Source organism: Oryctolagus cuniculus, chromosome 2 (assembly GCF_051225735.1).
Source record: "Oryctolagus cuniculus isolate XC-2025 breed Fujian yellow rabbit chromosome 2, ASM5122573v1, whole genome shotgun sequence".
Taxonomy (NCBI): Eukaryota; Metazoa; Chordata; class Mammalia; order Lagomorpha; family Leporidae; genus Oryctolagus; species Oryctolagus cuniculus.
In genome coordinates this window covers 114,011,891-114,026,214 of record NC_142868.1, presented here as the reverse complement: position 1 = coordinate 114,026,214, position 14,324 = coordinate 114,011,891, and the positions used below count along the sequence as shown (strand labels likewise).

The following is a 14,324-nucleotide window of genomic DNA, read 5'->3' as shown; positions in this document are numbered from 1 at the left end:
GGGACTCGAATCCAGCCACTCCCATAAGGGATGTGGGCTTCCCAGGAAGCATCTTAACTGCTGTGTCAAAGACTTGCCTCTGATGCTAACTTCTCATAGTGAACATTTCACAAGCCTTTTAGAAGGAAGCACAGCAAAAAGCCACCCTATTCAATCCCATATAGTGAATGGACAGTGGCTGGGAGAAAAAAGCAGAAGAGAACGAAGGTAAGGATAGGTCTTCAACTTTGACTATTCAAGGTTTACAGAATCCTTACTTAATCTGTAAGATATATCTGTCTTTCTGGAATTCGTAATGCACTTTTGAAATTCTCCCTCTCTCTGTAACTCTGCCTTTCAAGTTAAAAAAAATCTAGAATGTATTTTCTAACACTTAAGAATAAAGTAACAACAGTAGCTTCTTAGATTTCATGGCTCTACCACAGGGCAGGCAGGCATCAATGCTAAATACTTTGCTCAGTGACTTCTACTTCTCATATAACCACAGCACTTACACATTCTTACCCTATTTTAACGAATGAGGAAACAAGGTTCCAAGTGACTGAATAAAGCTTCCAAAGTTATACCAGGTTATACATATGAGAAGTTGCCAATTGTGAATGTCTACCCAAGTAGTCTCCAGAAACCAACTACAGCCTTTTCCACTACTATGTTGACTCTCCCTGAATTTTTGTGACTATAAACACCTTAAAAAGGAAATGAACAATATTGAAATTGTTAAAGTTAATGGAAGGTGTCAAGAATTAGTGAAAGCTAGAATTAGAAGTACGGAAAAGGACTTTTTTTTTTTTAAAGATTTATTTAGGCCGATGCTGCGGCTCACTTGGCCAATCCTCCACCTGCGGTGCTGGCACCCCGGGTTCTAGTCCCGGTTGGGGCGCCAGATTCTGTCCCGGTTGATCCTCTTCCAGTCCAGCTCTCTGCTGTGGCCCAGGAAGGAAGGGGAGGAGGGCCCAACTGCTTGGGCCTGCACCCGCATGAGAGACCAGGAGGAAGCACCTGGCTCCTGGTTTCAGATCAGCGCAGTGCGCAGGCCACAGCAGCCATCTGGGGGGTGAGCCAACGGAAGGAAGACCTTTCTCTCTGTCTCTGTCTAAATCTGCCTGTCAAAAAAAAAAAAAAAAAAAAGATTTATTTATTCAGGGGCTAGTGCAGTGGCGCTACCTGCGAAGCTGGCATCACACAGTTCAAGTCCTGGATGCCCCACTTCAAATCCAGCTCTCTGCTGATGTTCCCAGCAGACGATGGCCCAAATCCATGGGTCCCTGCACCCAAGGAGACCCAGAAGCTCCTGGCTTCGGATAGGCCCAGTTCCAGACATCATGTCCATTTGGGTAGGAAGTGAACTAACAGATGAAATTTCTGTTTCTCCCTTCTGTAATATTTTCAAATAAATAAATAAATAAATCTTTAATCTTTATTCATTTGCAAGGCAGAGGTAGAGAGAGAGCTCCGGCCATTGTGGCCCTTTGGGGAGTAAACCAGAGGATGGAAGACCTCTCTCCCTGTCTCTACCTTTCTCTGTAACTGTCTTTAAAAAAATTTTTTAAAATAAATTTAATATCTTCACTTCTATAAATATTTTAGTTTTTTTTTTTTTTTTGACAGGCAGAGTGAGTGAGTGAGAGAGTGAGAGAGTGAGAGAGTGAGAGAGTGAGAGAGTGAGAGAGAGAGAGAGAGAAAAAGGTCTTCCTTTTGCTCTTGGTTCACCCTCCAATGGCCGCTGTGGCCGGCACACCGCGCTGATCCGAAGCCAGGAGCCAGGTGCTTATCCTGGTCTCCCATGCAGGTGTAGGGCCCAAGTAGGGCCCAAGCAAATCCTCCACTGCACTCCCTGGCCACAGCAGAGAGCTGGCCTGGAAGAGGGGCAACCAGGACAGAATCCGGCGCTCCGACCGGGACTAGAACCTGGTATGCTGGTGCCGCTAGGCGAAGGATTAGCCAACTGAGCCGTGGCGCCGGCCCACTTCTTCTATAAATCTAGCAATCACTCACATATACTGTATATCTATGATTTCAAAGTACAAATTTCTTGGGTTTTCCTTTATCACCAAAGACTCAGATGACACATTTAAACGTAGAAAATTAGTATGAATGGTCACCATAGACTTAAAATTTATCATTTCCAAACCAAAAACAGAGAAAGCATAATTAAATAATAGTTAATAATACTGAAAACTGCTCTCACTCTACAATCCAGGTCCATGTTATTCTGATGTACTAACATGAAAAGGGAAAAAAAGCAACACAGTACATAAAACATGACAAAATCTGGTTGGATATTAAGTTCACGGTCTCTCTTAACAGAATGTAAGCTCCAAGAGGCTGTGGAGGCATCTTTGGCTCACTAGTGTGTCCCAGGTATACACAACACTGCCTAGCCCATAAGGAGTATGCACATATTCGCTGAATGAGTAACATGTTTGGTCAAACTCTTGCATAATTACTTCCTTCTGCTTATCTGAGTAATCCTCCTTGACTCCTGATAGCAAAGTTGCAAGAATACTCACATCATTTTTATAGGATGCCAAATCCTAGGCTACCTGAATTGTCAATGTGAGGTTAAAGAATATATTGGTGTTATTTAGACATTATTCACTTTTCATCCTGTCAATTAAGAAGCAATATGTTAGATAAGCATTTATAATAAAAAGTATTCTAGTTTTTAAAAAAAGTGCTAGCCTGATTAAATTTAATCAAAGTTTAAACTTACCTTTCCACAATCCATTCAGGTCGGATTACTTTTTCCCCTTTTAATTCTTTAATTTTGGCATTAGGAAGATTTGTGGCAATAATGTGTGTTGTTTTGGATCTGGAATAATACACGTGATATTGACCTCCATGCAACATCATTAGCTTTCTCAATTCTTCAGCAGAAGGATCTGTAAAATTAGTATTACAATAAATTCAATTTTATGTGTAAAAAAGTAAAATCCTACACTCAAAAAAATCCCATCAATAGGTCAACTTAAAGAATCACTCATTTACTTTCTCTCTGGCTGTGTTGCCAAAAAACACAGTGGGGAGGCAAATCACAGATGATAAAGCCATGTTGCCTTATAACCTCTTCCCACAGCTCCCAGTCAACCAACACCCAAATACCCACTACTGTGAGAGGTCCAGCAGAGCAAACAGGGACTAAGTAATGAATTGAGCACTAACAACATTTTTATTTTTGACCATAAGCAAGGAACCTGGACACTGGTAACTTACATTTTCAAAGATTAGTAACTGTAAGCACCATTATGGACCACTATACAGAGTCTCCAACTAATTCTTCAACTCCTTCAGAGTAATACAAGAGGACTCAGATAAACAAATTACTCACAGATTTACTGTAGGGCTTATTAACAGACCTTGCCCCTATGAAATTCAATCATTTTAATTTTTATTTAAAAAATATTTAAAAAGGATGAAATATCTCATCTTGTCCAGTTCTCTAATATAAAACTGCTTTATCTCAAAGAATTATTGTGGCTTATGCATTCCCATAAAAAGAAACATCTGCTTCACTAAAGTTACATTATTACCTGCATTACTGGTATCACATTAAGCTAATTATTCTCAAATACTTTGCTGTTTCTTTTAGCTAACATCATAATGAATACTCTAAATCACACCTCTCCTAGCAACAGTGATACCCAGGGGAAGTTTCCACAGGAGGCTAATATATCCACTTCTGTTATTCACCAACAGCTTTTCCTTAAACCAAACCTACAAAGGTTCAAGTATTTAAACAAATTTTTTATTTTGATAACTGTCTAATTAAGTGAATTTTAGCCTATAGAAGGAAAAATAAATAAAACAGCACATTTGAGACAACTTCAAAATATCTGTAGAAAAAATGAAATAAATGTTTATTTTCATGCAAAAAAAATTGAAATTCATCTAGAAAATTGCACAGTCCATTAACTTTTTAAAACCTCTCTTTTATAGATATGCTAAGTCTGTCTAATTCTTGGTAAGTTCTTGCAGCACAGAATTAGTAAGACTTTGCAGATTATACATACTGTCCAACAGAAATATAATGTAAATGGCAATGCAAGCTATGTACATAATTTTTTTAATTTTCTGGTAGCCTCATTAAAAATAGTGAAACACAAAATGAAATTCCTTTTAGTAATATTTTGCTTAGTCAATAGATTAAAAATACTTCCTATAATCAATATTTAAAAATTGAGATATTTTTTCTTTTGTTCATATTAAGTCTCCAGAATCCAGTGTTATTTTATATTTACAGTACACCTCAATTCAGACTAGCCACATTTCAAGTACTTAATACATGTAACTTACATGTTACCACAGCAGATAAGGTAAGCATACTTTTAAAGAAAATTCAAAATTCATAGTGAAAGGTGTTCAGGGATGACAGATCACAATATGTAAACTATAACATCACAACAATTCAATGTAAAACAACTCAATGTAAAATGGAAGATTTTCAGGAGAAGGATCACAAACACTAAACTATAACATCACAATGAATTCAAGGTCAAATTTTGCAAATTGTGGAAATTAAACAGCTAGCCAATTAGGAATCTATAGCATATTTTCTTTTTAAAAGAATCCAGCTGACCTTATTACAGAAGAAAGCACCAAATAAAAGGTTCAATTAAAACAGACTAATATGGACATCAAATCCAGTAAAATGTTCAGCACTTAAGGTCAGTGGTGCAGAGTACTAGGTTAAGCCTCTGCCTGTGGTGCCGGCATCCCATATTAGTGCCAGTTCGAGTCCTGGCTGCCCCACTTCTATCCAGCTCCCTGCTAATGGCCTGGAAAAGCAATGGAAGATGACGCAAGTGCTTGGACCCCGGCACTCACATGGGAGACCCAGAATAAGCTCCTGGCTCCAGATCAGCCTAGCTCTGACCATTTGGGAAGTGAATCAGTGGATGGAAAACCTTTCTGTCTCTCCCTGCCTCAGTCTGTAACTCTACCTCTCAAATAAATAAATAAAATCTTAAAAAAAAAAAAAAAAAATGTGGTGTAAGAGAAGTCTTTGGTTCTAGTTTGGTTCTGTCACAATCACCAAGATAACATTAACAAGTTTTCTACTACTTGTGCTTTTAATGACCGAAGTCAGATGAAATAAATGAAGCAAAAAACCTTGACCTCTGAGGTTCTTTCCAGACCTAAAATATTATCAATCTACTCAGCTTCCAAACAAATTCTCTACTCACCATTATTTAAAATCCATTGCAAGGAGAGTGCATCATATCAAACACCATCACAAAAATCAGAATTAGTATAGCAAGATCAATTCTACCACCCTTCAGTAAGTAAGAACACTGTGATGATCTGCTAAAATATACCAACATTTACAATGCTTTCCAGAGTCCTGATTTATTTTACTTTATACTCTACAACAGAAGTTCTGTATCCAGCACTGCTGTATGCTAACAGTAACTGTGACCAGAAAGATTTAAAGAGGGTCTTCAAACTTTTCCACAAGCAGTGTTATTCAACACCACTATGATGTGCACATATCCCAAACTACCTACAATGACTCCCAAACTGTCCACTTACAAAGATCTAATGTACATAAAGAAAGCTGTGCCGAACCTCTTTAATTGCTGCTTCACCAATGAGGTTAGGCAGCAGTGGTTAGAAGTATGATACATGAGCAATGCTCAGAAAAATCTCCTCGACAACAAAGTAATTTGGCAGTCACACAGAATTTTGTGATTTAAGAAAATAGTTTTGTTTTTTGGTTTTTTTTGACAGGCAGAGTGGACAGTGAGAGAGAGAGAGACAGAGAGAAAGGTCTTCCTTTGCCGTTGGTTCACCCTCCAATGGCCGCCGAGGCCAGCGCGCTGCTGCCTGCGCACCACGCTGATCTGATGGCAGGAGCCAGGTGCTTCTCCTGGTCTCCCCTGGGGTGCAGGGCCCAAGCACCTGGGCCATCCTCCACTGCACTCCCTGGCCACAGCTGAGAGCTGGCCTGGAAGAGGGGCAACCGGGACAGAATCTGGCGCCCCGACCGGGACTAGAACCCAGTGTGCCGGCGCAGCAAGGCGGAGGAGAAAATAGTTTTCTAAAAAGATACAACATATAAAACACATCCTGATATAGAGTAAGTGTTCTCAATAAATGTTTGCTAAACAAAATAGCAAAGTACTATTTTCTTTAAAGATTTATTTATTCATTTGAAAAGCCGAGAGAGAAACAGAGAGAGAGAGAGAGAGAAAGAGTCTTCCATCCACTGACTCATTCCCTATACAGCCACGTGGCCTGGGCTAGGCCAAGTAGAAGTCAGGAGCTCCATCTGGCTCTCCCATGTGGATGCAGAGGCCAAAGGACCCTCTTTCACTGCTTTAGGTGCATTAGCGGGGAGCTGATTGGAAGTTTAGCAGCTGGGACTGGAACCAGCACCCATTTGCGATGCAAGCATCACCAGCAGCATAACCGGCTGTACCACAATGCCAGCTCCAAAGGTACATTTTTATACATGTTAGTAATAAAAACTGAAAATCTTTTTATTTCCTGTAACTTGTAGATACCTATGTCCATTCTATTAATACCAGCTATGTCAATTTTATTAGAAACATCTACCTTTTCATATAGCAAAATAAAACTGCTATTAATTGCTTTAGAACTGTAACTACTCAAAAACTGAAGAAAGACAACATTAACTTAGAACCATTCCAGTCAGGTATTTTACATACCTTATCTCATTAATCCTCACCACTGGTATTTCCAATACTGGAATTCAATAGTACAGTTTCAGTTCAAAGTTCTCTGTGAGAATCCTTAATGTCTACACTGATCCAGTAAAAAGAAAAAAAAAAAAAAAAAAAACACAACACACATACAACCCACCCCAACCATTCACGGGGATAGCCATTTTGTAATTCAGCACTGCCAAGTGATTTCATGTGCAGGTCAATTACAAAGGTGCTGCTGCTGTTGTATAAAGTGCTTGTCTGTCATAGAGTAGCAGGAAAAAAAGGACAGAAACTAGAGGTATAAATGATGCACTTTCATCAAGTGAAGACCAAAAGATGTCATGGTCATTGTTCCAATGTAGATTCTATGATGGTAGTAGTCAGAAATGAAGAGCAGTGGGAAAATACACCATTTGAAACACCACATCAGGGGCTGGCGCCGTGGCTCACTGGGTTAATCCTCCGCCTGCAGCACCAGCATCCCATATGGGCACCAGGCTCTAGTCCCAGTTGCTCCTCTTCCAGTCCAGCTCTCTGCTGTGGCCTGGAAAGGCAGTGGAGGATGGCCCAAGTGCTTGGGTGCCTGCATCTGCATGGGACACCAGGGGGAGGCACCTGGCTTCGGATCGGCATAGTTCCGGCCGTGGCGGCCATTTGGGGAGTGAACCAACGGAAAAGGAAGACCTTTCTCTCTCTCTATTTGTAACTCTACCTGTCAAAAAAAATAAATCTTAAAAAAAAAAAAAAAAGAAAAGAAAAGAAAAAGAAAAACCACATCTGCTGGACTGAATAAAGATTCAAAGGATTCACTGGATTTGCACAAGAATGAAGTTGGCGTCCAGCGCTGTGGTATAGCCATTAAAGCTGCCCGCCTGCAGTGCTGGCGCCTCATATGGGTGCTGGTTCAAGTCCCAGCTGCTCCACTTCTGATCCAGCTCTCTGCTATGGCCTGTGAAAACAGTAGAAGATGCCAAGTCCTTGGACCCCTGCACCCACATGGGAGACCTAGAAAAGCTCCTGCTCTTGGCTTTGGATCGGCCCATTGTGGCCATTTGGGGAGTGAACCAGCAGATGGAAGATCTCGCTCTCTCTCTCTCTCTCTGCTTCTGCAACTCCACCTTTCAAGTAAACAGATTTTTTTTTTAAAGAATTAAATTAGACCTTCTCTTCCACTAGTGACAAAAATTAACAAGAAAGGGATCAAAGACCTAAATGTAAAACAGATGAAACCATAGAAGTTTTGTGAGAAAACACTGAGGAAAATCCCTAATAGGTTCTGAGATGTCAGCTTTAGCTCTTATCATTGTTTTTCTCTGTCACTGTCTTGGTCCCACCTGTGTTTTGAAACAGATTACTGGGGGAAAATAAAATGTAAATCGGGAAATATTCTGTTGCAAAATACTGGCCAGAAGCCAATGGTATCATCAAAAACAAAGTAGTGGGTTTAAAGAACTAGCTCCACTGTAATAAAAGGATTTCTGAAACTCTAAAAATTCACTTTTTAAACATTTTTAGTGCAAAATAATCAGTGTTCCTAATGAAAATGAAGGCACTCTAAAATTCTGAAGTGTTTTCTGAATGCAAGTTTAAATTTTATTCCACCATTACACTCCTAATGTTAGTTGAACTTTTCAATGTTCTTTGAGAACATTCTATATGCAACTAAAATTTCAGGATTAACTAACACCAACCACAATAACTTAACACTCGCAAAGTCGGGGCAAGTGTTTTACAGAGGTTAAGCTTCTGCTTAAGGTGCATGTATCCTGTATCAGAGTGCCGGGGTTGCAGTACCGGTCCCACTCTGGATTCCAGCTTCCTGCTGATGGAGACACCGGGAGACAAATGGTGATGGCCCAAGTCATTAGGTCCCTGTCACTGATGCGGGAGACCTGGATCTGGCTCTCAGCTCCTGGCTTCAGCCTGGGTCAACCCTGGACATTTTGGGAATTTGGGGAGTGAACCAGCAGAAGAGAGACATTTCTCAAACCCCCCCCCCCTTTTTTTTACAGGCAGAGTGGACAGTGAGAGAGAGAGAAAAAGGTCTTCCTTTTGCCGTTGGTTCACCCTCCAATCGCGCTGCGGCTGGCGCACCGCGCCTATCTGAAGGTAAGAGCCAAGAGCCAGGTACTTCTCCTGGTATCCCATGGGGTGCAGGGTCCAAGAACTTGGGCCATCCTCCACTGCACTCCCTGGCCACAGCTGAGAGCTGGCTTGGAAGAGGGGCAACCGGGACAGAATCTGGTGTCCCAACCGGGACTAGAACCAGGCCTATTGAGCCGCGGCGCTGGCCAAAAACAACCCTTTTTAAAAAGCACATACCATTCAAAGGACCACAAATCAGACCACATTTAGATTTAAAGCTTTACAAGTGGAATTCCACTACAGTAAACACTACCTCACAATACTAGAGTAACCATACAAAGACTGTTTTCACGTTTGAAGGCACAGCTTATAAAGATATTTGTTGATTTGGTTAAAACAAAGCCTATAAACAAAAATTTTTAATTTTGTGCAAAGGCTTTCTTACCTAGATCTTTGAGAAAATATTCATTATGTGCACCATTTTATGTCTGCAAAACCAAAGAACTTGATTAAATGTTGGTTGTGCTATACTACATAAATAGTAGAAAGAAGCCAAAGGCTCCTGTATCTCCTTTGGTCTCAGTGTAGCAGAACCTTCATTCTTTCATTAGTTTCACAATCCTATAAACTGGAAAAGATAACTTAGGACAGTTACTGGTGATCAAACAGAGAAAACCAGAGAGACTTCTCTGTAACCACAGATGTAGGGAACACCCCTATATTCTGACACCTGTGCTTGACTACCTCCAGTAGCCAGGCTCATTCTCTTGACTTCTCTTACCACAACTTTCTAACATTTACCAAACCAGTCACCACAATCTACTAAAAACCACTTATACTCACCAGACAAAAAATGAAGGAACACTTCAAAAGTTTACAGAACAAATTTCTGAGTACCTACTGGTGCGATACCCCTTGGGGTGCTGGTAAAAGTATGGGAGGTGGCACAAATGAATACAGTGGCATCTCTCTTGTGTGAGGGATTTGATTCCCACACCTCTGACTTTTAAGATCAGAGTTGTCCAGAAAGTGGAAAGAGATAATATATGCCCACAGAAAATAATTTCTGGAAGACATATGATTCCAAAAAATTAAATGGACTCCTCTCCTAAATTACCACATTCACATGTTCAGAAAACATCAGTGTAAGGCTGCAAACTTTCAAACAAATCCCTATCACTTGAAGTGGAAGTCTGCTACATTTGTACATTCCCTTGCTTCATTTTACTAACTGCAGCAAGGTGTTTGCCCACCTACCTGCCTTCCACAAACCTCAGGGTGTCAAAAATCATTAGACTAGGTCATCGTCGTCGTCGTCTTTTTTTTTTTTTTTTTTTTTTTTTTTTAAGATTTACTTCTTTGAAGGGCAGATAACAGAGAGAGAAGGTGAAATAGTGAGAGGGAAGAGAGAGAGAGATCTTCCATCTGTTGATTTACTCCACTCCAAAAATGTCCTCAATAGCTAGGGCTGGGCCAGGCCAAAGCCAGGAGTCAGTCAAGAACTCCATTCAAATCTCAAGCACTTCAGCCATCATCTGCAGCTCCCAGGTTGTGCATTAGCAGGAAGGTGGATCAGATGCTGAGTAGCCAGAACTTGAACCAGACACTGTTAGGGATGCAGGCACTCTGATATGGGATGAAGGCATCCACAGCAGTGGCTTACACCACTGAGCCACAACACTGGCCCCTAGATTTGGTCTTTTATCCACATACTGAAAAAAAGCAGAAAATAATTCAAACACCTCTTTGCAGATGAACTATCCTGATCCCACCCAACAGAAGGGTGTAGTTACTGTCCATTGAATCTGAAGCGCTGGCTCAGCTGGGAAGCTTTCACAAAAGTAAACAGACCCAGGGCCTGTCTCCCAGAGTATAATTATAATTCAGTATACCTAGAATGTGGTCTATTAAAAACCACAGATTGAAGAATTAACATACAAATGAAAACATATTAACATTCTGATATGCAAATACAAAAGTCTGCTATTCATTCATTTACTCAACTACTATTTATTGAGCATCTACAACTTGTCACCTACAGTTCTAGGATCTTGGGGGTACAGCAATGACCAAGACTTAACTTTGTGCTCTGTGGTATCCATATTTCCCCAGGAGACGCAATGTACTAGGTCAGATAAATACAACTAGATTAGGCAGAAATAAATGCAGTGAAGACCAACGATGCTGGATAAAAGGTTAGATAACAAGTAGATGACAAAACACATCTATTTTAGATAAGAGCAGCCAGACCAGTCACTCCAAAAAGTGGTAATATTTAACCAAGATCTGAATAAGAAAACAGAACAACAACAAGTTTAAGGCATTAAAAGCATTATTATCTTCATGTCTGGCAAGGGGTTATTGCATAAATGGGCTTGCTGACTCCAAAACTGTGAGATAAAACTCAGGTATGAAAATAAATGTTTCCATTAATAATGCTATGAAATTTAAATATGATGGATTGGCTTACAGAAGAAATCTAACTTGCATTGGGTCTTTTTTTTTTTTTTTTTTTTTTTAAGATTTATTCATTTGAAAGTATTACAGAGAGAGAAATATCTTCCATCCACTGGTTCATTCCCCCAGTGGCCATAACGGCCAGGGCTGGGACTGACAAAAGCCAGGAGCTTCATCTGCATCTCCCAAACCCTTGGACTATCTTCTGCTGCTTTCCCAGGGACATTAGTAAGGGGCTGGATCAGAGGTACAGCAACTGGGACACAAACCAGCATTCATTCAGAGTGCTGACTGACATAACAGGTGACAGCATTAGCTGCTATGCTGCAATGCCAGCCCTTTATATTGGAGCTTAAAGTGGATAAACAAGATTCCAATACACAGAATCAGGGAGAAAGGGAGTTTTTGTTTGTTTTAATCAGAAAGAAGCAAAAGAACAAACATAAGACTGAGAAAGTACCAAGATAAATCTAGAATAACAGAGTAAGTTTTCTGAACAAAATTAGAGAATGTAAGGGAGAAAAATAGATTAGGACTAGGATTAGTGCATCTTCACCCTTTAAGATACAGAAAACACCTAATTAAGACTTAGCGAAATCAATTCCTTTATGCAGGATTCATACCGTCTTTTTTCATACCATCAAAGACAACTGCTTCTCTCTTCTGTATTGCCACTCATTTTCCTCTATTCATGCTTAATTCCCAGAGATCACCTATTTGTTATAAAAATCCACATTCTCCATCAACCATCACCTCTTTTTAAACATATCCCTACTTCCTAACACATAAGCAGCTTGGGAAAGATACCTGTTCAATTAAGCACAACAGAATAAAATGGGATGGAAGGTCCACAGACTAACACAATAGTAAAAATGTTAATTCTCTCCAAAGTGGCCTACAGGTTTAATGTAATTATTTTCAAAATCCCAGCAAGATATTCTGCATTCACAAAACACACAGAATAGAACCTCAGAATTTTAGAATTTATTCTAAAATTTATATGGAAAGGTATAGGTCTTAGAACAGCTAAAATGATCTTGAAACAGAAGAATCCACTGGGCAGAAGCACTCTACTCAACATAAAGAACTGCTACAGACAACAGAGACAGACACATGCGATGGAACAGAACAGAGAACTCAGAAGCACATACACCCAAATACATCTAACTCATTTTTGATAAAATGCAAAATAAATTCAAGGGAAGAAGGATAGCCTTTTGAGCAAATGGTGCAAGAGCAACTAGACATCCATAGGCTGGGCGGGGGGGGGGGGGGGGGCAGGGAAGCAAAGCAACAAAAAAGTCTCCAAATAGGTCATGAACTTTAATGTAACACATAAAACTACAAATTTTTCTGAAAGAAAAAATTAGGGGAAAATCTCTGGGATTTAGCACTAGCATTGAGTTTTTAGACTTGAAAGTATAATCCATAGAAAAAAAGATAAATTAGATATTGTCAAAATTAAAAATTTTGCTCTGCAAAAGCTATGTCAAAAGGATGAATGACAAGCTACAGGCTGGGAGAAAATATTTGCAAATCATATAAATGTCAAAGGAGTAGAACCTGGAACATAAATAACTTTTAAAATTTAACAGTAAAAACAAAAACCCAAACAATTTAATTGTAAATGGACAAGGAAAGGCCGGCGCCGCCTTGTGGCACCGGCACACCAGGTTCTAGTCCCGGTCGGGGCGCCGGATTCTGTCCCGGTTGCTCCTCTTCCAGGCCAGCTCTCTGCTGTGGCCAGGGAGTACAGTGGAGGATGGCCCAAGTCACTGGGCCCTGCAACCCCTGGGAGTCCAGGATAAGCACGTGGCTCCTGGCTTTGGATCAGCGTGGTGCGCCGGCCGCAGCGGCCATTAGAGGGTGAACCAACGGCAAAGGAAGACCTTTTTCTCTGTCTCTCTCTCACTGTCCACTCTGCCTGTCGAAAAAAGAAAAAAGAAAGAAAAAAAGAAAAGAAAATGGACAAGGAAAAAAACCCTCTACAACAAACAATTCGCTGAAAATGAAATGACAGAAAAAAAACCTGAATAAATGTTCAACATTATTAGCCAAGATGTAAATGCAGATGAAAACCACAGTAACACATTCATTATACTATCTAAACTAAAAAACGAAAAAAACTTGAACTTAACAAATACTGCTGAGGATGTAGAGCAACTGGAACACATATGAAAGACACAATGAGATATCATTACATACCCATTAAAATGGATAAACAGAAAACATTAAATGCTAGTACAGATGCAAACATGCTAATGGTAATGTAAAACAGTACAGCCATTTTGGGAAACAGCTTGGCAGTTCCTTAAAAAAACTAAGGGTGTAACCACCACATAACTCATCAATTACACTCATGTTCACACAAAAACTTATACACAAATATTCATAAGCCAAAAACAGGAAACAATCCAAATGTCCCTTAACAGGTAAATGGTTAAGCTATAGTACATTCAGGTACACAATACAACTCAGCAACAAAAAGGAAAAAATTAGTGATATGTGCAACTTTCATGTATCTCCAGTGAATAAAACTGAGTGGGAAGAAGGCCAATCTGTCAGTTAAGTAAAAAGGTTTTTTAATTTAAAAAAAAAAAAAAAAAGTTTTTGAAGCCCAATCTCAAAAGGTTATATATTGTATTTTCTAGTTATACAACATCTAAAGATCTTTTAACTTTGTTTGGAAGGCAAGGAGAACTCCCATCCATTGATTCATTTCTACAAATGTCCAGAACTTGGGCAGCCAGGAGAGCTGGAGGGAGACCAGGCAGAAGCTGGGAGTTGAGAACCCAATCCCGCTAGTCTACCCAGGTCTGAGAGCCAATCGCCTGAGCCATTATTGCTGTGTCCCATGATCTACGATAGTATCAAGCTGGAAGTCAGGAGCCAAAGCGGGAATGAAACTCAAGGAACATATATGGTACACCTCCTAATGGCTAGGCTAATGTCCACCCACTATACAACGTTCTTGAAATGAAAAAATTAAAGAAACGTAGACTAGTTCAGAGATTGCCAGGGGTTAAGAGGCGGCCATGAGCGGAGAAAAGCAGGTGTGAGTCTAAGAGGTCGACAGGAAGGATCCTTGCCAGGAAGGTTTTGTAGCTTCACTGC

The 14,324-nt window shown here is 40.1% G+C and overlaps 1 protein-coding gene across 26 annotated transcripts in view; it reads right to left on the bottom strand.

Moving 5' to 3' along the window:
- REV1 (REV1 DNA directed polymerase) overlaps positions 1-14,324 on the bottom strand; it is a 95,018-nt gene that overhangs the window by 52,114 nt on the left and 28,580 nt on the right. For 23 of the 26 annotated variants that reach the window (XR_016229158.1, XR_016229159.1, XR_016229160.1 and 20 more), the window contains one exon: positions 2,714-2,882. Coding sequence is in view for 18 of the 26 variants with exons in the window: in XM_089325980.1 (XP_089182106.1) it covers positions 2,714-2,882 (169 nt within the window). In the remaining 8 variants the exon portion in view is untranslated. Of the gene's footprint in view, positions 1-2,510; positions 2,547-2,713; positions 2,883-9,198; positions 9,242-14,324 lie in introns of those variants that run through there. The other 3 variants (XM_089325988.1, XM_089325989.1, XM_008253449.5) reach the window with 2 other exon arrangements.